General features: G+C 39.2%; 1 protein-coding gene across 1 annotated transcript in view; it reads right to left on the bottom strand.

Moving 5' to 3' along the window:
* ADAMTSL1 (ADAMTS like 1) overlaps window positions 1-23,528 on the bottom strand; it is a 4,128,157-nt gene that overhangs the window by 235,255 nt on the left and 3,869,374 nt on the right. Inside the window, exon 26 of the mRNA XM_044061207.1 lies at window positions 1,230-1,440. Within this exon, the coding sequence (XP_043917142.1) occupies window positions 1,230-1,440 (211 nt within the window). The remainder of the gene's footprint in view (window positions 1-1,229; window positions 1,441-23,528) is intronic.

The following is a 23,528-nucleotide window of genomic DNA, read 5'->3' as shown; positions in this document are numbered from 1 at the left end:
TAAAACCTTTTTGCACTTTGGCCTCTGCTGAGAGAGGGACACAGTCCTACCTGTTGTATGTTATTCTGTGGTAATATAGTGAGAAACCTCTCCCATCAGGCAAAAGCCATTGCTTAGAGCAGAAGTCTGAACAGAGTGGTTAACGTCTTGCTTAGTGTGAAGCCAATACCTGACTATGTCATCATCCAGTATTCCCTCGTATTTGGCATACAGGCAAAGAGAGTGTGGAATGTAGTCTGTCATACTGGCTGCTGCTGCTTATTCCTCGCTACTCACACAAGTAGGGATGGACCTTCTCATTGCAGCTGTGCTGCTGCTCAAAAGATATGAGTCTGTCTTCCTGGGAAACAAGTGGTAGAGCAACATGCAGCCATGCTTGGTTGTACATTCAGGAACAGGATTGTCAGATGTATTTTCAGTTTTAACATGTCATCTCACAGGACCTATGGCAGAAGTCTATCACATATGGCACTATGTGAAGTTATAGCAACTGTAGTATATGGCTTTTAGGAAGCTGTGTGTCATATGACACTGATAGTCCTTCAGTCTCTAGTAAACTGTGATGGTGATGAGATGACTCTGTGAGAACACCTGTTCTACCCGGTCTTACTGTATGTCTGTAGCAATGGTTTATTAATGTGTAGACACAGAGTGGTGTCAGAAGACATGGGATGCTATAACATTGTCAAAAAGTGACCTAACAAAGGAGGAAAAATACTGACAAAACTAAAACAGATCGAAGGAAGGGGACTGTCTTTTGTGGTATGGCTCTACAGGTTAACCACAGTCTCTTCTAAATATAACATTTTTCTCAACAACCTGGTATGCTATATCCCCAAGTGTATGCTTCACTCTCAGTGTCTGTTTCTTGTTTTAAACTTGGCACATGGGCACAACCAGTTTACTGAGGAATTACTAGTTTAGATCAAACACACTCCCAAGGAAGAAATAAAATTCTGGTTATAACAACTTTTCATCACAGATACAACCAAAAACCCTAGCTGTAAACTAACCTTACTGTCATTATAGACAGAATATTTGAAATTACAGTTGATGCTGATGACATTATAATTATTGTGAATTACTGCATATGGAGAACCGAACATTATTCTGGACCTGCATTAAACTGATAGACATTCCACTGTGATGCTGCTTTTGACACTTCATTTCAGTGGTGTACATTGCCATACTCATTTACACCATTCAGTATGCTAATTTCTCTTACTTACCTGACCCCATGCTGAACCGCTCCACTCTCCACATGGCTTTCTGTTACAGCTTTGAGTATCTAGGGGGCGTCGCACTATCTGTGCACAACTGCTGTCTGGTAGGCTCATGACCACCCCTGTTGCTGTCACTTTCTGACAAGTTACTCGCCGCCGATGTATGCCTTCATCTCCACAGCTTTGGCTGCACTGTGACCAGTGTGTAACCATCCATCTAACAGGGAATCACACACAGACACACACACACACAAAAATAAATAAATATAAACAAAATGAAGTTATCATTACAGTAGCATTTTAAGGCATACTTTGTACCTGGCACCTCTCGACTTGCTGCTAATACAGTACTTAATATTTGCTTGCATCTGTTATCTCATAGTTAAGGAGCCTAGAATCCAGAATGAAATCCTATGGGGAACACATGTGCTGAATGTTAATGCAGGGTTTAATCTAGCTATAGCCCTCACCTCAGCCAGGATACAGTAGATCCCATTCTGTAACTACTTTGTGACTGGAGCATACCACAAACTGCTCAACATATACTTTAAAATAATCTGCAGCTGTGAGCAGGGAATACAAGGTTGTCAGCCTAGTCCTGTTTACATACATTTTCTCCTGCTAAGTTATCCTACAGTGATTCAGTTTTCTATACATTGGTTTCACTTCAGCACCTGAAGTAATATAACTGTACTGCAGTGACATCATACAAGCACCAGTATGTATGCTTACTGTTGTTTCTGTAACATAACTCAGACACCAATGTTGGAAACATATTGTTTGGAAGAAACATATTTGATTGAGTCTCAGTAAATGGAATTTAGATTGTTAAAACATCATTTAGTCAGTTGTTATTTTTGTTAATACAATAATTAATTGACTGTTTACAGAGTTAGACATACTCTGTAATAGATAAATAGAAAAAATAATTAATATAAACATATTTTAAGCATTTCTGCAGTAGAGCAACATCTCTGCAGCCTCCTTTACCCCATGTACAGACTCCAGGTATCCCAGTGTTGGAAGCATCCATGCTTACTACATACACTAATTTCAAAATTACAACACTTGGAATTAAATGCATGGTTATCCTACAACTGTTTTTTATATGACTGGTTGAGTTATCTCCATGAGCCAATTACCATGATGTTGTCTTTCCATGACCAAGGCAAGGCATGAAAATTAAAGGAGGCAGTGTATCAATATTCATCAAAGATAAATACAACTCCAGATTGGTTAAACAGTATGAGGCCCTAGAAGTATTTCAGGTGCAATTAACAGTTGGTAAGACACCTATTCAGAACCCCATTCATGAATCAGGGCACTCACTCTGCCTATTTGGATCAACTTAAGTCTATCAAGATACATCTGAATGCCATGGTTTTGGGTGACTTTAACTACCCTAGCACTGACTGGGTGAACTACTCATAATCAAACTCACCTGCCCAAAGGTTCTTCAACTTTGTCAACTCCAATGTCCTGGACTAGCTGGTTGACACCCCCAGTAGGGGCACCAGCATCCTGGATCTGGTGCTTACGAATATGGGAGACCACAGTAGCACCCCCCACTGTGAGTTTATCTCTGGTGAGATCTGACCATAAATCAGTCTCATTTGAAGTAACTATCACATCTGACCCCCACTCAGCAACAACTAGACTAAAACACTTCTCCAAAGCAGATTATAACTTCTTATGGGATGGTATAAATAGCTTCACTGCACCTCCCCCTCAGACGGAACTGGTAACTATGCCGAGCTCTATACCAATGCTCTATAAATGCATCTGTATACAATCAAAACAAGCTTTTCAAGAAAAGCAAACCTGCCTGGTGGGCAACCACCATTAACAGGCTTTACAATAAAAGGAAGAAATTGCTGTCTAAGAGTAAGAAGGAGTGAGCCCTAACCTGGAGACACTTCATCCTTAGTTTAAATAAGCAAATAATGTTTCTTGTGAAGTCCTCCAAGACAAACTTTGAATCCAAGTTAGCTTCCTCAACAAAGAACAACCATAAGGCCTTCTTTAGTTACATCTGTAATCTAAAAGGTAAGGTCTAGATTTGTGCCAGAGTGGTAGTTAATGGTAACACATATACTGAGCTGGTAGATACAAAACCTGTTAGCTGACAGACTTGGTGAAAACATCACTCCCCTGTACCCGCCACATGTACCTCATGACATCCCTACCACCTGTCCCCTACCTTGTATCTCTAAAGAGCAGGTTGTAAATGCCCTCTCTAAGGCCAAAAAGAAAATAACATCCCAGGCTGCATCCTACATGGGCTCAAACAAGAATTAGCATCACCATTGGGTACTCTTTTCAATCACAGTCTAAGGACCGGCTTCATCCCAGCTTAATTGAAAACAGCCACTGTTATCTCCTAGCACAAAGGTGGTGTTTCTATTGACCCAGGGACCAACAGATCTATTAGCCTGACAAGTCTTATTTGCAAGGCCATGGACAGAATCAACATGGACCTTATCAACAAAGATATGGGTAATCTCCAAAAACTATATCCTACCCAGTTTGGATTTGTCAAGGGAAGAAAATGCCTGTTAAAGCTGGTGGACTTCTTCGAGACAGTCAACAGGGCCCTGGACGAGGGAAATTCTGTGGATACAACCTACCTAGACCTAGCCAAGGCATTTGACACTTTCCCTCACTCAGGCATCATTGATAAACACTCCTAGCTAGGTATTAACCCTTATATCATAAGGTGGGTTGCAAACTGGCTCACTGATAGAACCCATACAGTCAAAATAAGGGGAATCTACCTCTAACAGCAGACCCATAATCAGTGGCATTCCACAGGGATCGGTCCTGGGACTTCTACTGTTCGGCAAGGGACTGTGGCTGACAAAGTTTGCTGATAACTGCAAACTGTGTGCAGTCATAGAATCTCCAAACAATGTCAACATCCTTCAAGAAGGTCTTACATAAACAAACAACTAGTGCCAAAGTCAAGACCTCAAACTCAGTGCAAAAAAATGTATTATCATCCCTTTCCATAAGAGTGATGTTCCTGCAAATTACCACATCAATAGCAATATCCTAATTACGCACTCAGTGGTGAGAGATCTGGGCACACACCATGTTTCTACAGTGGTAAGAAGGGCATTCTATATGGCTCATCTCATAAGGAAGGGCATTGCCTTGAGAAAAGGAGAAGTTATCACCTCCCTATACTCTTCTCTCATTAGGCCAATAATTCAGTACAATGCCCCTTTTGGTAAGTACCTTTCAAAGCACTTGCAGCAAATGGAGAGACCACAAAGGTTACTCACAAGGAAAATTCAAGGTTTTCAGCAGCCATTATATGTGGATCAGCTGAAATCACTGTCACTTTATCCTGTTTCATACAGACTACTCAGATGCAATTTCTGCCTTGCATATAAGGTAATCTCTGACCCTGCTTTATTGGAAATGCTGCGCATCTGCAAGTCTAATGGCACAAGGGTTACTCGCTCTAAGGACCTAAACCTGGCATGTGACATCATTAGAACCTGCTGGAGGGACCGATTTGTCTCCCAAAGTTTACCACACCATTGGAATAGACTCCCACTTCACTCCAAACAGAGCACCTCATTGGCCCTCTTCAAACACAAACTGGATGATTGGATGGGTAACCGTAAATTCACCTAGGGGGTTTCACGTCTGTCCCTCTTGGACATAGGCAATAGGTGCTGATCATAGTAACAAGGATAAATTTGGCTAGGCTTGTAAGGGCCTTCAGGCCATTAGCTTAGTAACTTCCTATGATCCTATGACCATGTTTCCTATTATGTGACTTATACCATTGTGTTTGTATGATTACTCTATTCATCCTCACAGTGTATTTCCCATTTTTACACAGTAATATGATCATGGAGGTAGTATGGGTAATTAAGTTGTGTTCGGTGGCAAAAGCGGCCCAATGGGAGACACAGGGGGCTTACCACCCTGAAGAAAGCTATGCTTGCTTCATGCAGTTTGCTGCTTTGGTCACATATTTTTTCAATATTTAGGAAAGAAAAGTTTACAGTTGGAGGGTTGGGAGTAAGCTTGTCATAGCAGATTCAAACTGAATATTTGATTAGTCATGAAATTTGAATGTGTATATATCTAAAAGGTAGCAGCATCTCATAGTACATACTGCGTGTGGGGGAGGACACACACACCACACTGAGGGATGCAGAGAGGAAAAGATCCCCTGCAAATACTTTGTTTAAATAAGTCAGCTGTATGTTGCTCCTGCCAACTGTAATTCAAATAATTCAGAAGCAATTGACTAAACAAAGTTCAACCATTTGAATTCAATATTGTGTGATTTAACTGACTGTGATTCTTCCAAATGACATGTACCTGCAACTAGCAGAACCATATCATACTTAACAGCACTCCACATTAAAGTATCATCAAGCAGCATTGTTTCATTTAGTGGATATATGATTCTGAAAAGACAGTGTGATCTTGGATGCTTCAAATATGATCATTCTTTAATCCTACCTATTTAAAGGAAATCCTGAAAATGATCTCTTGCCAAAAAAGCTGACGTATACCTTTAAGCATCTTTGGCAGAACTGCAGCTGAATATTCTGACCATTTTAGGCCAACATGTAAGGTCTAAGCTAAAGATAGCCATTAACTGTAAATCTTCTTCTTTCGGCTTTTCCCGGTTAGGGGTCGCCACAGTGGATCACCTGTCCACTCATGATTGGCAGTGGAGTTTTACGGTGTCGAGTTGCCAGCCCGGCAACCAACCTTCCACAGAAGGCACACACACGCACACACTCATGCCTAGGGCCAATTTAGAGTGTCCAATCCACCTACAGCATGTCTTTGGGATGTGGGAGGAAACAGGAGCACCCGGAGGAAACCCACGCGACCACAGGGAGGACATGCAGATTCCGCACAGAAGGCCCCCCAGCCGAGGATCAAACCGGAGAACCTCTTGCTGTGAGGGGGCAATGCTAACTGCTGCACCACTGCGGATAGCCATTAACTGTAAATGTGGGTTATAATTTCTGCAAGCAATGTGGTTTGCATCTTTATCTATTGATGAGGTTGGTATTGGGAGTGACGTGTCATTTGCTACAGTTAAAACATTCTCTACAGATTAATAAAACATACTGATTACACAGACCGCATTTTTAGTCATATTAAAGACTGAACTTACTGAATTTTTGAAATGATCAGAGCTTTCAACTTATTTTTAAGGTTAATTCCCCTCTTAAAACAAAGGATGGTCTTACACCTACCTCCTTAAGGTTTTCAAGGCAGGAAAATATATCCCAGTCATGGCTATCATCAGTTTAACTGTATGACAGTCAAAACTGTACCATAACAACGTGGATCTCTCAAAAGAATATGGACTTAAATCTTGACTGCTCAAGCTAGTTAAACCTACCCTTAAATGGGTCTGGAATTTGATTGTATGCCCCGAGGACACTTCTAAGCTTTTGTTTCTTCCAAGTCAACAGAGTAAGAATGTGCATAAAACATGTCAGTAAGGCTGCTGAACTCCCTGGAAACTGGTAATGTTCTAGAATTAGTCTAGACAATCTCACCATTTGGCCTTTAACTAAACTACATTTTTGTTTGTAGGGGTGGTAGCTTTAAAATACAAATATGAACTGGTGAATGTCAGCTGTTAAATACTAGCTACACCTCTACTATTGCTATTGTCTTTAGAAATAATAACATCTGAAAAATTAATTTCATGCCTTGAAATATTGTAGGTAAATTCAAAAATTCATCTGTCAACTCCCTTTCCACAGAAAAAAAATCATCCAGAAATTTTAAATATAAAGTCCAATATTGACTGAATACTGAATTGAATGCACAAAACCTTTCCCGTTACAACAAAACCGTAAACCTGTGAATATCCTACACCCACTGTAACCACACCCAACTGGTGGCAGAAGTCTTCTCTTCCTGTCATAATTGTTTGAGACTCCATGCATTGCTCTATAATGGAAATGTTCAACAAAAACAGATCTTCGAAATGCACTAAAATCTGTCTGAACCAAATAATATCCACAGCATGTAGTTTTATTAACAAGTCTTTAACATCAGTGGTTGCAAAAATTATATCCTTACAAAAAAAAAAAAAGTGTCAAGCATCCTTTAATAAATGATCACACTTATCAAAAATATGTTTGAATTTCTGATTCATGTATGTATCCAGAGTTTCTATCTTGGACTCACCAGATACTACAGTGGGTCATTGTGGGAGATTGATCACATCTTTGTGAACACTGGTAATGCCAAATATCATAATCATAATAATAGTATCAATAATAACTGGTATATCATTTTTAAGAAATGTATGCAATTGTGATGTAATATTCTCTTGCAATAATGCATCATCCAAAAACATGTCTTGTCTATTATAAGCAAGGTAAATTTAATTTTTAGAAACCTGCAAATAAGGAATCACTCAAAATAGATAATCTCCATCCAGAATTATCTAAGGAGTTCTGCCCCCATTGTCAGGTTTCATAATATGCACTGACTTGCCCAGAGTCAATACATGCATCAATTCCCTTTCATCAGATGACAAATTATAATAAAAGTTCAAAGATCATTTGTTGTGCAATTGCCTTGTTGCTTGTCTGGTCAGGATAAAACAGACGAACATTCATGGGTTCTGTTCAAGTAGCTTTATTATGAGCAAACACATCAGGATTTAGGCTTAATAACTTTAACTTAGATAAACTTATGCACAAACTATCTAACACAATCATACATGCTCACTCTCTGGCTGCACTCTCAAAATGGCACTAAAGCTAACGCGTGCTTGCTATTTATATGCATATGGTGTCCTTGAAATACTTCTTAAAGGTACAACACACACACTATTCTACATCCTCCCTCTTTGAGAAATGGGTCATGCATTATAAACAACATCAATTGACATGTAATTAATACAAGATAATTCTTTGTCATGCAATTACACAGACCTAAATACATACAGACAATTATGTCCAGGTTGCTGTGTATTTCACACTAGGTCTGGAAATACAACCAAATCGTGTAACATAGAAATTAGAACTAGGTCTAGCAACTGAGACTGTCTTTGCTGAATGTTCAACTTTGGGGACATCAGGAACATTAGGAATGGAAGTTAAAGTTAAGACACATTCTACATTAGGAACATTGACTGGATTGCTCTGAGATCCAGAGCCTGTATTACAGGAACAATGCTGTGTTTCATTCTGATACAGGAGGAAGATGTCTACGATTTCTCCTGTACTCCACACCCTCGGATTCTGCGAAGTAGGATCTTGGCTCGGCATATATACCTGTTACTTGACCAATCCAGTCGAAAGTTTTCATCATTTGTATACTCACTGTCTCTCCTTCGTTCAGTGGATGAAGAAATCTGCTCAATTTATCACAGCTGGACTTCTGGAAAGAACACTGAATAGTTGGGCTTTGATTGTTCTGTTGTTTTTTAGCTTTAGGCCTCAACAAACTGGAATTGATAGGCAATGTTGTTCTGGTTTGCCTAGATAGAAGTCTCTGAGCAGGCGAGCCAAGTATATTGTCATGGGGTATGTTTCTCAGATGGAGTAAATTCAAAAAGACATCGGTATTATCATGCTTTGACTTCTCCAGTAATTGCTTTGCACTCTGCACTGCACGTTCAGCTAGTCCATTTGACTGTAGATATTCTGGACTACTAGTAACATGTATAAAGTCCCATTCTTTTGCAAATTTCTGTCTGGTAAATTGCGTATCATTGTCAGAAATAACTTTGTGTGAACTACCATGGACTGTGAAATGACATTTCAACTTGGTGATAACAGTAGTTCACATTAGGTTAGGTAGTAAACCTATCTCAAACCCGTTCAAATAAGAGTCTATCAACATTAAATAATGCTGATTATTCCACTTGACTATATCAGTGGCTACTGTTGACCAAGGTAGTTCAGGAACGTGACGTAGCTGAAGTGGTTCTTTTTGCGGTTTAGTACTATTGCATACTGAACAAGAAGAAAGTACTTTATAATGTCTTTTGCTAGAGAAGGCCAAAATACTAGTCCTCTTGCCCTTCTTTTGGTAGATTTGAAACCTGAGTGACCACGATGCAAAATCTGGATATATTCATGTTATAAGTAGCAGGAACAACAATTTTAAGATCTTTGAAAATAATGCCATCTTCCCTCAAAATCTCATCTCTGTACGGAAAATAAGTTTGCACTTCAGGTAGTACATTAGATTGCTTTGACAGCGATCCAACATTAATGTAGTGATTGAGCTTTTGTAAAACTGGATCAGTCTTTGTGTGATCTGTCGGCTCATCAAGTCTTGTGGTAGAAAGATTACACACTTCCAAGACATCAAAGTCAAAATTCTCTGCATTAAGCTGTACCATTGCATTTCTGGGTGATCTGGATAAGGTATCAGCCAGATAATGAAGTTTACCTTTTGTATAGACCGTTTTGAAGTTGTACTTATGCAATTTGAGCATCATTCTTTGTAATCTCACTGGAGCAGAATGCATAGGCTTCTTTAAAAGAGTGACTAGAGGCTGGTGATCAGTTTCAGTCTGAATAGCTCGACCATAAATATAATCATGAAACTTTGAAAATGCAAATACTATTGCCAAAAGTTCTTTCTCAATTTGAGCATACTGCACTTCAGTTTGGGTACGTGTTCTAGATGCATTGGCTACTGGTCTGCCTTCTTGAAGAATAACTGTGCCAAGACCAAATTTTGAAGCATCACAGGAAAGAGTGACTGGTTTCTTGACATCATAGTGTCTTAATGTAGGTGGGGTGGTAATTTTCTACTTAAGGTATTCAAATGTTCTCTGTTGCTGTTCCAGTTAATACCATGTAGCATTTTTGTGCATTAGCTCTCTCAAAGGCACTGTCAACTCACTAAAGTCTGGAATAAACTTGCCTAAATAGTTGACCATACAAAGAAAACATTGTAGGGCTTGAACATTATCTGGTGTTGGCATCTCTAGAATGGCTGCTTATTTGGATGGGTCTGGTCGCAAGCCAGTGCTAGTAAATAAATGACCTACATATGTAACTTCTGGTAGTCTGAATTTGCACTTCAGGTGATTGAGCTTTAAGTTCACTTCACGTGCTCTGCTAGAACTTTCCTAAGGCTTCTGTCATGCTCTGCTTCACCATTACCTCCAACCAATAAATCATGTACTATTATGGCACAAGGATAACCCGAAAAAATTAGCTCCACTGCATGCTGAAAGACTTCACTTGCCGAATTTATTCCAAATGGCATCCTAAGGAATGTATATCTTCCAAATGGGGTACTGAAAGTAGTCAGTAGTGAAGATTTGCGATCAAGCATCACTTGCCAAAATGTACTTTTTGCATTCAAGACAGAAAAAACAGTGGCAATTGGTATTAGGGCTGTGACTTCCTTGAATGTATGCATAGGATGATGTGGTCTTTTTAATGCTTTGTTCAAATCTCTTGGGTCAATGCATATTCTGAATTCATCTGAGCCTTTTTTGTGGGCTGCTAACATGGACAACACCCATTCAGTTAGTTTTGTAACTGAAAAAATTACGCCTTGCTGCAACATTTTATCCAACTGAACTTTGACTTTATCCTGCATAGCTATTGGAACATTTCTTGCTAGTCTGACTACTGGACTGATCTCCAGGTCTAACTTCATAGAGTACACAATGGGAAGTTTGCCTAACTTGTCATCAAAAACATCAGCATACTCTGAGAAAATAGCTTCAGTAAAATTAGAACTGGGACATGTGTTTATATGATAAACTTCTTTGGTAAAGGAAAGGAAATTCATTCTCAAACTTTCTCTGAGGCCCAATAATGACTGCACAGGTCTTCAGATTAAACAGAATAGTAAGCTGTAGCAGTTCCTAGCCAAATAACATGAAAGCAATACTGAGCCTTCGCTCTGAATTTCTTCACCTCCATAAGCAACAAGTTTCGCACAACTGGCCATATTAAGTTGCTCATCAGCTCTCACCTTAGCAAATGTGTCTGCTGACATAACATTATACTTTGAACCAGTGTCTACTTTGAGCTCAGTGGATTTACCACTGTTCTGGATAGTACAAAACACTTCATTCTTTGCCAACAAATTTACTGCATCAACCTTTTCACCAATCACTGATACACCATCTACATAGAAAGTAGAGTCACAGCTCTGTATATGATCAACTTGCTTTTTAAGTGACCATTATTTATAACTGTGTGAGGTGTACTTGATTTGCAAAACTTTTGAAATGGTTCCGTTTTTTTACACTTGTGGCATTGCTAAGCAAATGCTAAGCACTTTTCTCTTTTAGACTCATGACTGGCACCACAACTGCGACAGTTAACAATAAAGTTGATTTGGGTTTTGCTGACTCACACTTGTACTGCACTGAGCATGTCCTTTTCACTGAACTAGTCTTACAACTTGCTGGAAAACCATAGGTTTTACCTGACACACTCACAGGGGTAGCTGCCATGTGCTTAGGCCTGTTTCTGCTAGCCACATGTTGCATGCTGTCTGCACTTGCTCTGGAGCCTGTTAAAACCATGCCCATATCATACTTGTCTGCCTTTCTGTAACCACATGGATTTGACAAATCTCAATAGCTTTGCTCAGCTTTAAATCACTGTCATGAAGCAAAATCTTTCTCACTGCAGCACTATTAATACCACACACAAGCCTGCCCTTTATTAACTCATCTTTTACATCACTAAACCTACATGTTTTAGCTTTGTTTCTCAGGTCAGTAATATATGCTGCAAAGTTTCTCCTTGCTTTTGACCTCTTGTGTAAAACAATGCTACTCTAATGAAACATTTGTCTGGGAGGGGGGGTTACACATTTTCCTGAATTTGCATTTTAAATACTCGTGGTCTTCCCTTGATTCAGCCTGTACATATCAATATGATGGTTTTCCCCTTCTTCATATACTGCCGGTGCATACACAAATGAATGCTCTCTTTCAATGGTCTCTGACTCAGCAAAGATTAGCAAAATGAATGCCCTGGTGCATGCATCTTTGTCAGAATAATCTGCTTGTAAAAAATATCATACTCTTGCTCAAATATTTTCCAATTTTCTGCAATATTCTGATCAAAGTGGGGATGGCTTTTGAAATCTGTCTGCCATGCCAAGAAATTACAGCAGAACACAATGCAACTTAAGTCCATTGGTAACTGTATGAACATGCACACTTATACATATGCCAGAAATTGATGCCAGTACTTGTAGCGCAACACGCCTGTGAATAACTGAACTTTGTGAAGTAAGTCTCTCTGGCACAAGAATATTTTTGAAATTAATGTACTGTAAGAAATCACCTCTTATCAGTGTAAGAAACATTTCAAAACAACTGCGCTGTGCGAATAAATTGGGTAGAAGAAGCTCAGTGTAAAAAACATTTCAAATTAATTGCACTTTGCGAATAAATGGTACACAGCACATTGAAACTTTCCCAAAATGGCTGTACTTTGCTAAATAACTCTTTACAGTGCAAGAAACACTCTGTAATGGTGGCACTTTGCAAATAGACACATCAAGCACAAGAAACTTTTTGAAATGGCTGTATTTTGACTGTACTTCACAAAATAGTTGCGCTTTGCATACAAATAAACTCTTTGGAATAAATGCACAGTAATAAGCACAAACTGTAAGCACTTTTACACACTTTGAGATACTTTGAATGACTCTTATGTCGTGAATAGCTTCAGTCAATGCGAAACAGTAGTTTATGCCAAAACACAGTACTTTGCCAAAAAACATGCAGCCGCCTTGCTTTATTTATGCTTAGTCTGCCCCTTTTGCCCTTTATTATACTCATTTTGCTCGTTTAATCTCTTTTTCATACCCATTATACTTTTCTTGCGCTTGTTTTACTCTAAACATGCTTGTTTTACTTTAAACATGCTCATTTTGTAATTCTGAGATAATTCCAAACCCCTTATGTACTTGTTTTATCAAATATCTTAATTTTAAGCATTTTGTTTAATTAACAAATGTTTTTGTGCCTCTTGATTGCTTAATAATGCCTTCTGTGCCCTTGTAATGCTGCATTTTATCTTTTTTAATAAATAAATAATTTGTGCAAGTTTTCATTACCTTTGATTCATTTCTGGCCCTTTTTGTACTTGGTTCACTCAATTTACCTTTACTGTTAACTCTGCACCTCGTAGCTTTGAAAAGCAGTCTCTGGAATCCTGGTTCTGACACCATGCCACTCATCTGTTCAGGAAAAAACAGACAAACATTCGTGGGTTCTGCTCAAGTACCTTTATTATGTACAAACACGTCAGGATTGAGGCTTAATAACTTTAACTTAGATAAACTTATAAGCAAACTAGCTATCACACTCAAACATGCTCACTCTCTGGCTGCATTCTCAAAATGACACTGAAGCTAGCCCATGCTTGCTATTTATATGCATATGCTGTCCTTGAAATTCTTCTTAACGGTACAACACACACACACGATTCTACATGCCTAATATCAGATTCACAATCACGTTCAAAAAAATTATTGTAGGGTGTAAAGGGGGGTTGTATGAACTCTTCCTGTACAGACTACCAGGATCAGGAACATTAACCACCTACTTATTTTTAAACATTGACCAATATTTTTTTGGTAAAAGCCTGAGTTCATTCAACATATCAGCCAAATTCATCCAGTCCAATTGGCACAGCAGTAAAATCCCATTGAAAAGGTTTGTAGTGTGCATCGTAATAGTCAAGTGAGTACAATTAGACCTTGAAGTTGTTTCTATCTAAAATCAACATAGTACCTGAAGTCCTTCAGACCTTGACCTTGGTCACTCAGAGTAGAAAGCCTATTGCTGGCATTTTGATCTTAAAATAATCCAGTCGTGTTTGACTGGGTGGTTCCTGATTAAGAATGTATTGGTTTTCCACATTGCCATAAGTTCTTGTGCTATTTCTGCTACTCTGGCTGATACCTGCATAATCTAAAGGGAAATTGGTGTCAGTGGAAACAGTGGCTAGTGCTCCTGCCCTGTGTTGACACCACTGTCTTGAACTGCAATAAGTCTGGTGTGAATCCCATGAGAATTTAAGACAGGCTAAGCCTGCTGTAATTCAAAATCACACCTGCATCTTTCCAGCTTTATTTATTTGCTGGTTTATTTGACATTTGTTTACTGGGAAAGCCCGACTTTGATAATATCCCATTTTCAGCAGTGACCCAGGGAAAATAGCTCCAAGTTGACATAATATGGTTTCAATTAAATAAAGTTACTACAAAGTCTAATACAGAAGAATGACATATTACCCAATAATAATTCAGCTTCAGCTCATACAGTGTGAACCTATATATAAATAGAATTTGGACAGCTATAATGAGCTGAAAATGAACATTATCAATAAATAAAGTATTCATAAGCTGCACTCCATAAAGATGACATTAAACACACTGAGTACACTCTTTGGAACAGAAATGACTAGATAATATAGCCTAGGCAAAATATATTTAATCTTTGTCTAAGAAATAGATTTTACTAATTCCTTCTCTCTGAACATTGTCAATATACGCTGGTGGTGGAATGAGAGAGGGACTAGTTTAGCCTGGGGCAGTGAAGGAGCAGAGATGGGTTTTATTTAGGTAGCCTTTTAGTAGCAATTTGAAACTGGAGAGGTTAGAGGTAGATCTAATTTGAACTGGGACAGGATTCCATTTTTTAGTAACAAAGTATGAGTATAGACCATGGCCAGACGATTTGTGGTGTTTATATATATGTGGAGAAGAAGTTGTTCGTTGGATCAAAGTCATCTATTAGATGATAGTAATGGAGAATAGGAGTAAAGGCAGGGCGGTTATTGGCTTTGTGAATAATAAAATGAGTGGAAATAAGCAGCATGTAATCTAAGTGGTGAGGCAGTTTGAGACAATTCAAAACTTTAAAGGCTATACAGTGGTGGCTATAGTATTGTTTGTAGGTGGCAATTTTGCAACCTTATTATAACATGCCTTCAGCTTATTTTTAACTGTAGTCAGAAGGTTGTTAGTATGGGTGCACCGTATATGATAGATGGAAGAAATTAGGTAGTGGTAGTGTCATTAAGGAAGTTTTTTTATATCTGTAGAGCATTCCTAATTTTGGTTAGTCTTTTTTTTATGTTATTTTGAACATTTTGGTCAAATTTAAGGTTATTATTTATAATCACGCCAAGATGTTTTGTAATCCAGTAAAAAGCCAAGGTGTATCACCGTAGATGTCTCACCAGCAAGCATTTGGTCAAATAGCAAATTAATAAAATAAAACATTAAAAACTTTATTTATATGTGGTTAACCACTAAAATTGTCCTGGTGTAGTCTCAGTTCCAAAATGTATGGCTAAGCGCTTTCGGCAACAACAAGCCTTCTTTAGATCCCATTCTATTTCATTCAAGGAGAGTTTTTAAAACCATTCCTCAGCCAATCACATTGGTTCATCTTGATTAACATTTGGTACTGATCCTCCTTTCCTTCAAAAAAGGTTTAATTGGGACACTCCCATTCAAACCAGGATAGCAGTGTGCTCTAAGGTTCATTATCCAACGTGCTTTCTCAGCTTCTGTTCTGTTCAAAATATCTCCCCTTCTGGCAGTTTCTCTTATTGCAGAGATTACCATAAATTTAAATGAATGATTTAAATTCTTCGAAATGTGCATATATAAAGCATTAGTCTGTACCTTCTTCTTAATATCGGATAAATGTTTGGCTATCCTCTCCTTTAACATTCTATTTGTCTTGCCTATGTAAAAGGCTGGACAAGAGGTACAATTACCGATGTATGTCACATTCTTGCTATTCCAATTTGCTATCCCATGGTACCTATATGTTCTCTTAGTTTCCGGATGGGTAAAGAGAATCAAGGAGATAGTTGGGGAACATCCTAGTTTTACTTTCAAAAATAGAAAAAGCTTGAAGAGACTTCTATGTAAAAGAAATGGATTTGACACCAGTCGGGATGAGAGTATGAAGGAACACGAAAATGTGGCTTCTGTAGTTCTTACAAAGTTATAAGAACTACAAATTCTACACTGCTATCCTGGTTTGAATGGGAGTGTCCCAATTAAACCTTTTTTGAAGGAAAGGAGGATCAGTACCAAATGTTAATCAAGATGAACCAAAGTGATTGGCTGAGGAATGGTTTTAAAAATTCTCCTTGAATGAGATAGAATGGGATCTGAAGAAGGCTTGTTGTTGCCGAAAGCGCTTAGCCATACATTTTGGAATTGTGAGTCTGCCGAGACAATTTTAGTGGTTAACCACATATGAATAAAGTTTTCAATGTTTTTATTTTATTAATTTGCTATTTGACCAACCGCTCACTGGTGAGACATATACGGTGATGTACCTTGGCTTTTTTCTGGAATTTGCTTTGTTTACCAAGGATATCTTAAGCGACTGCCCTCTCTTGTTTTTTGTGTAAGATTTTTTATATAGGAGACTACTTCAATTTCAGTTTTGTTGACTACTTTAATTTTAGTTTTGTTTAGTGAAAAGATTTTAAAATTCACATTATCAGGCACGTGTGAATGACATAAACAATGGCAATGGGGAAAATAATAATGACAAAACAATTTTTATAAGTTCATAGGAGGTTACTAGGCTTTCCGTGGTGGTGCAGTGGTAGCGTTTTTGCCTCACAGCAAGAGGTTCTCCCATTCGATTCTCGGTTTGGGTTGGGAGTGCCTTCTGTGTGGTGTCTGCATGTCCTCCCCATGGTCAAGTGGGCATTCAAAAGACATGCGTTGAATGTGCACGACTTCGTTGAAGGTTGGGCGTCAGGCTGGCAACTCAACACCATAAAAACCAACTGCCAATCATTAGCGGACTGGAGTTCTGCTGTGGCGACCCCTAACCGGGAAATGCCAAAAGACAAACAACAAATAGGAGGTTACTAGGCTAATGGCCAGAGAGCTGTTAGGAGCCTAGCCATGTTATACCTGAGTTACCCTTACAAGCCTAGTCATGTTAACCTAATTGATCTTAGTTAGATGGATGTTATTTGCAGAGCGAGTCCATGATCAGCACCAATAATGCCTGTCCATGAGGGACATGGGTGCCACCCCTGGGGTGAATTTGTGGTCACACACTTGAACAGGGGCAGTGAGGTGATTTGCTTCACGTGAATTGGGACTCTATTCCAGAGGAGTGGCAATCTTTGGGAGATATATCTCTCTCTCTAGCATGTTCTGGTAATGTCACAGGCTAGGTTAAGATCCCTGGAGTGAGTGAATCTTCTTGGCTCATTTGATTTGCAGATGTGTAGCATTTCCATTAAGGCAGGGTCAGATACTGCCCTGTAGGCTAAACACAAGTTGCCTCTCATCAGCCTATATGATACTAAGTACAGTGATACAGCTTTCAGTCTATCCATGTAAGTCATAGTTTGAAGGCCCTGATTTTTCCTGGTGAGAAACCTCTGTGGTCTCTCCAGCTGGTGTAGACGTCTGGTGAAGTACATGGAAAAGGGGGGCACTGTGGAATTATAACATCCTTAGACCTGGATGTGATGCCCTTACTTATGAGATGTGCAACGTAGAAGGCTTTCCTTACAGCTGTGGAAACATGGTGATCGAAGTTTAGACTGCTATCAACCTGTGTTTCCAAGTCTTGCACCACTGAGTTTGAGCTTAGGGGGGGTGCTGTCAATATTGTAATTAACAGGGAAATCCAAAAGGGGATAATAATGCACTTTTTGCATTTAGTTTTATTCCGTGGATTTAGCACCAATCATATGTCTGTGTTAGCCCCTTTTGTAATAGGTTAACATCAACGAGGACTCAATGATTGCACCCAGTTTGCAATCATCAGTGAACTTGATAAGCCACAGGCCATCTACTTTAGCTTGTACTTCTGAGAAGTGGATTCCAAACAATAGAGGGCCCAGCACAGACCCTTGTGGTACACCAATGGTGACTGATCTACTGGGAGAGGTGGAGTCTCCAACTTTAACAGTGTGTGCTCTCTCAATAATTGGCTACCCATCTGGTGATGTAAGGGTTAATCCCTAGCTGGGAGAGTTTCTCAATGTTACCTGAGTGGGTGATTGCATCAAAAGCCTTGGCTAAGACAAGCTAGGCTGTATGTACTTTTTTGCCTTCATCCAGGGCTTTGGTAACATTCTTGAAGAAGTCTAACAGGTTCAGTAAGCATTCTCTACCCTTACTGAAGCCAACCTGGGTCGGGACAAGAGTTTGAAGGTCACTTATGTCCTTGTTGTTAAGGTCCACGATGATTCTTATCATAGCCTTGCAGATAAGGCTGGTTAGGCTAATGGGTCTGTAGTTCCCGTGGTATGTTTATGGACCCCCTTTGTGCACGGGGATTACTGTTGTAGTTCTCCACTCTGCTGGAATAAAGCCATTTCTTAGGCTATGGTTAAAGACAGGACCAAGTGGTTCTGCTAGGTCTTGTTTTAGATTGCAAAGTAAGAAGCTTGGGATGGTATCTGGTCTCACTGAGGCTGTGTTTTTGACCTTGGAGAGAGCATATATGATCTGCACTCATAAGATGCTAGGCAGAGGACTAGTGTCATGAATGCTTTGGGGTATGGCTGGTGGGGACAGGGAGTGATGTTTGTGCCAAATATGTCAGCTAGAAGGTTGGCAATTTCCTCAGGTACAGTATGAGTGGTACCATCCACTACTAGTTTGGCACATAGCTAGGTATTCCCTTTTAGATTTCTGATACAAAAAATGCCTTATGATTATCCTTAGCTAGAGATTATATTTTACATTTGTAATTAGCTTTAGAGGACTTTGCAAGACATCTGATTTGCTTATTATGGAAGGAATTCTTCCTCAGCCATGTCAGTTCTGTCTTGTTTTTAGACATCAATTTCTTCCTCTTGTTATATAACTTATTTACACTTGAGGTCCACCACGGTGGCTTGTTTTTCCGGGAGGACCTGGCCTTGATCCGGTTAGGTACAGCCGAGTCTACACTGTTGCTTGTGTTTATACAGAGGATTTGTGTACACCTCTGCATAGGAGTCATTTACTGACTGTGTTTACAGGGGTTTGGAACTTTCTATACCATAACTTAGTAGGTCACAGTTAATTTCTGGAAAATTTTTTAGTTGTATTGCTACTGAGAGGATGTCAGGTTTGAGAGTTACTTTGAACGAGACTGATTTATGGTCTGACCTTACCACGGAGGGCACCACACGAGAGGTGAGAGGTGGAGAGCAGTGATCCCCCCACTTTGGTGAGTACTAAGTCCAGGACATTTGAGCCCCCTGTGGAGGTGCAGACTATGTGTTCCAGGGCATTTGTATTGACAAAGTCCAGGAAAATCTGTGCGATTATGTTTGTGCTCATGTATGTCAATGAATCGATGGAAGGATAGTTGAAATCTCTCATGACCAAGGTGTTTGGCTGTATGGTGAGTAACTCCAGTAAGTCCAGGTAGGCGGGGTGCTTCTCTTGGTTCATGGTGGGGGGACCTATAGCTAACAATGATGTGGCAGGGTGTTTTGTTTATAGTTAGTTGGATCTGGAGTAGCTCAAGACAGTCATACTGATTAATCAGTCTTGAGTTGTACTTAGCTTTAATGAAGATGAATACACCTTTGGTTCTTTCACACTTGTTTTGTGGTTTGATTGTGTGGAAGCCATTGTAGCCTTGCATGGCCAGAGTGCTGTCTGTGGCCTTGAACCATGTCTCAGTGACTGCACAGACATCAGCATCTTTCACGATGAGTAGTGCATTCAGGGAGAACAGTTTCATGTTTAGGCTCCTAGCATTAAGCAGCATAACCTTGAGTTTGTCTTGAGTGGATTTTGTTACAATGGAAATTCTGTTATTTTGACATTGCCTAAAAAGGCAATATGGGGTAGGCAAGAACCTTTGCCAGTATCCAAAAGCCTAGAGGAGACAAGTGCAGACCATCTCTAGCAAAGCAGCATGGTCTGTCAACTATGTCCTCCCAGGCTGACAGATACTGGATCCCCCTGGACTGACACCCGAAGCTAAGCCAATTGTTGAAGTCTATCATTTATTGTATATACTGTGGCATCCTCCTGGGTGCTGGATTCCCCCTGGACTGACACCAGAAGCTAAGCCAATTGTCGAAGTCTATCATTTTTTGTATATACTGTGGCATCATCCTGGATGCTTAGGGCTAAGGTCATACCTGCCTGGGACACATAATCTGAGAGTTCAGTCATGTGTCCCTTTATACAGTCCAGACAGGTATGTCTCATGTCATTCACCCCAACATGAACTAGGACAGAGTCATAATGGTATTTGGTGTTGAGTGACTTGATTGCATGCGTTCATCATTTGACAGATCCTGGTACCTGACAGGCAGATGACCATGATCTTCTCCTTATCCAGCCTGTGAAGGGGACATCTGTGTGTCTCACTATAGCCTTGCCTATGACCAAGACATTAGGTTTTCAGGTGTTTTACCTTAGGGGCTTATTTGTTATTATGTGTAGTGGTTTCTATTCACTTTGCAGTGTGTGTAAGTGATTTGCACTTGGGAGGTCTCTGATTTTTTGGTAGGATTCTAGTGAGTACCTCTACGTATGTGGGTTTATGTGTTGTGACCTTATCTTGTGTGACAAATGAAGTGTGTGTGTGTGTGTGTGTGTGTGTGTGTGTGTGTGTGTGTGTGTGTGTATGTATGTATCTGCTGACAGTCTGCTTGATGTTCAGTTTGTTGTTGCGTTAAGAGGATTTATTCTACTTTCATAGTGCAATTACATCTCTCATATAAGGTATTTGTTTTAGGAATAAGTGGTTGTAAGTATACACGAGGCAACTACTACATTGCCTCAGGATGCCCATGTCAATCAGGCTGGTGCTATCCATTATAGCAGGTTTATACTGTACGTACTATTAAGGATTGGGGTAGTTAGACCAGATTTTGCTCTAGGATTTCCTAAGGGGCTTATTCTATTGCAGTTTAGGGATGAAAAAACTATGGCAATGCTGCTCAGTACACAGCTAAGTTGTCTGCAGAGAAGCTTGGAAGGGTATCACTGACAGACATCTAGGGAAATATTTTGTTTCAAGTCATTTGCGTCTATACAGGGCACCACTAACCTCCATTGCTCGCGATGCACAAATGCCATGCTTAACCATAGGTGAAATTAAACACTTTTACGCTAATCTACCAATAGGAAAGCACACAATGAACCTTCCTCCAGCAATCCCCAGCTCAGACAAGGCTGGATCTACATTCTTCTACCACAAGGGTGAAGGGGAACACCTCTTACTGTGAGATGGCTGGTTTAGTGCTCAAGTGTGACAAAAGCAGTCTAGATTCAGCAGATCTAAATCTGGACTATGCTATCTAGGCTAAAGTACAGTTGAAAAACAAGTGCAGAAAATAATGCAGTTACAGCAGTAAAAAATAAGAAGAAACAATGCAGTAATCAGGTACAATGCAGTTTATAAACTACAATAGAAACACAAGGTTATACATAACTGCTGCCTGTACAATATACTAAGTTGCACATGGGCTTTCTCTTTAGTAACTCATACCTCTGAGAAATCTTAGAATGTATAAATGTAACTACTGTATGTGTATACATGTAAATAAAAATGTAACTGCTCTGTGTGTGACTGGAACTAAGTATAATGCAATGTAAACAAATGGAGAATTTCTTCCTGGGCCTCCTCAGAAAATGGGTATTAATAAGTTGGACTCTCCTGGTAACTAATTCAAATAAATAACTAAATAAATAGCAGTAACTTTGTATTTTTTTAGGGTTGAGTAGTAGCTGGGCATTGTGGAGCCATTTCACAAATGACGGAAAAACTTCTTGCATGATATGGAGGAACTGAGGCAAGTTATTAGATACACATATAAGTGTACAATCATCAGCATATTGTATAGGAGAGACTAAGCCTACAGAGATATAGAGGAAAGTCATTTATGAAAACATTAAAGAAGAGGGGACCCAGAATAGAAACTTGGGGTACACCAGTGGAGACTTGCTGGTATGGAGAGAGAGTATTCTGCCATTTTACTGACTGGAGCTGTCAGTTAAATAGCCACTGAACCATAGTAATGAAGATGGGGATAATCCAAGTTGAGACAGTTTATGCAAGAGTTTAGGGTGAGAAACTGTATCAAAAGCTTTTTTTCTTTTTAATTAACTGCACTGTACCTCACCTTTAGTGACAATATTCAAGTACTCATCACAGTAAGAATCAAACACTAAATCTTTAGTGACTGAGTGTTCAAAACAGAGATTTTATTGCATAATTCCTTTATCTGCCTATTTTTTCCAGAATAAAGATGTTCATTAATTGAAAACCCTGCTGGTCATCACTTTGTAATCCTGCCTTAATACCTTGGGGAACATCCACAGTCTTTGCCCTTAGGGACATGTTTACATTTAATGCATTCCCTAATGAACCCACTGTCCATCTGTAATACTGGTCACACTAACTGTGGCTCTACAGGAGTGGTTTACCTTGCATACTGTACAAATGATATGTAGTTATATACCTTTCAACTTTGTTGTGCAAGAAATCTGGACAAAGCCTAAAATAATTTGAGGGGGGAACAAAGGTCCAAAAATAGGGATACATTTTAAATATTCTTATAAACGTAGAAAGTTGCTATAATTACAGAGTTGGTGTTAACATGCTTTTTCTGAAGGATATGAAATCTGAAACTCAAATGCATGTCATTATTCAATGACTTCAGTCCTCAGTGATTTGCCAGAAAACCGCAAATTTTATGAGGAAGAGCCTAAAAATATGGGCCGAAAATCTGGACAATTGAGGTATGTGTAGTTAAAATGGAAAGGAGTGTCCACTCTTGAATATATATATATATATATATATATATATATATATATATATATATATATATATATATATATATATATATATATATATATATATATACACACACACACACACACACACACACACACACACACACACACACACACACACACACACACACACACACACACACACACACACACGGACGCACACACACACACACACACACACACACACACACACACACACACACACACACACACACACACACACATCTCTATGTGCACCTGTATAATATACATAAAGGAGATTAAAAGAATACACTAAGCAAGCATGTGCAAGTGTGTTTAAGATTTAATAGTTTTGTATTTTTGACCTTGGGCAGAGTGATAGTTGATGGTAGGGGTGGCAGCTAGGAAACAACCCTTGAGTGCAAAGAACTGGTTTGGCAGCTAAGACTGAATGTTGCCATTAAACCTGGCTTGAAAGAAAACATTAGTATTAGCACTGTTCTTAAAATGAGGTCAGTGAAGTTATGAAGGTTACCTTAATGAAATTTACTATTAACCACATATATCATATATGTA

This window comes from Protopterus annectens, chromosome 2.part0 (assembly GCF_019279795.1).
Source record: "Protopterus annectens isolate FY-2018-M chromosome 2.part0, PAN1.0, whole genome shotgun sequence".
Taxonomy (NCBI): Eukaryota; Metazoa; Chordata; order Ceratodontiformes; family Protopteridae; genus Protopterus; species Protopterus annectens.
This window is presented reverse-complemented; position numbering and strand designations above follow the sequence as displayed.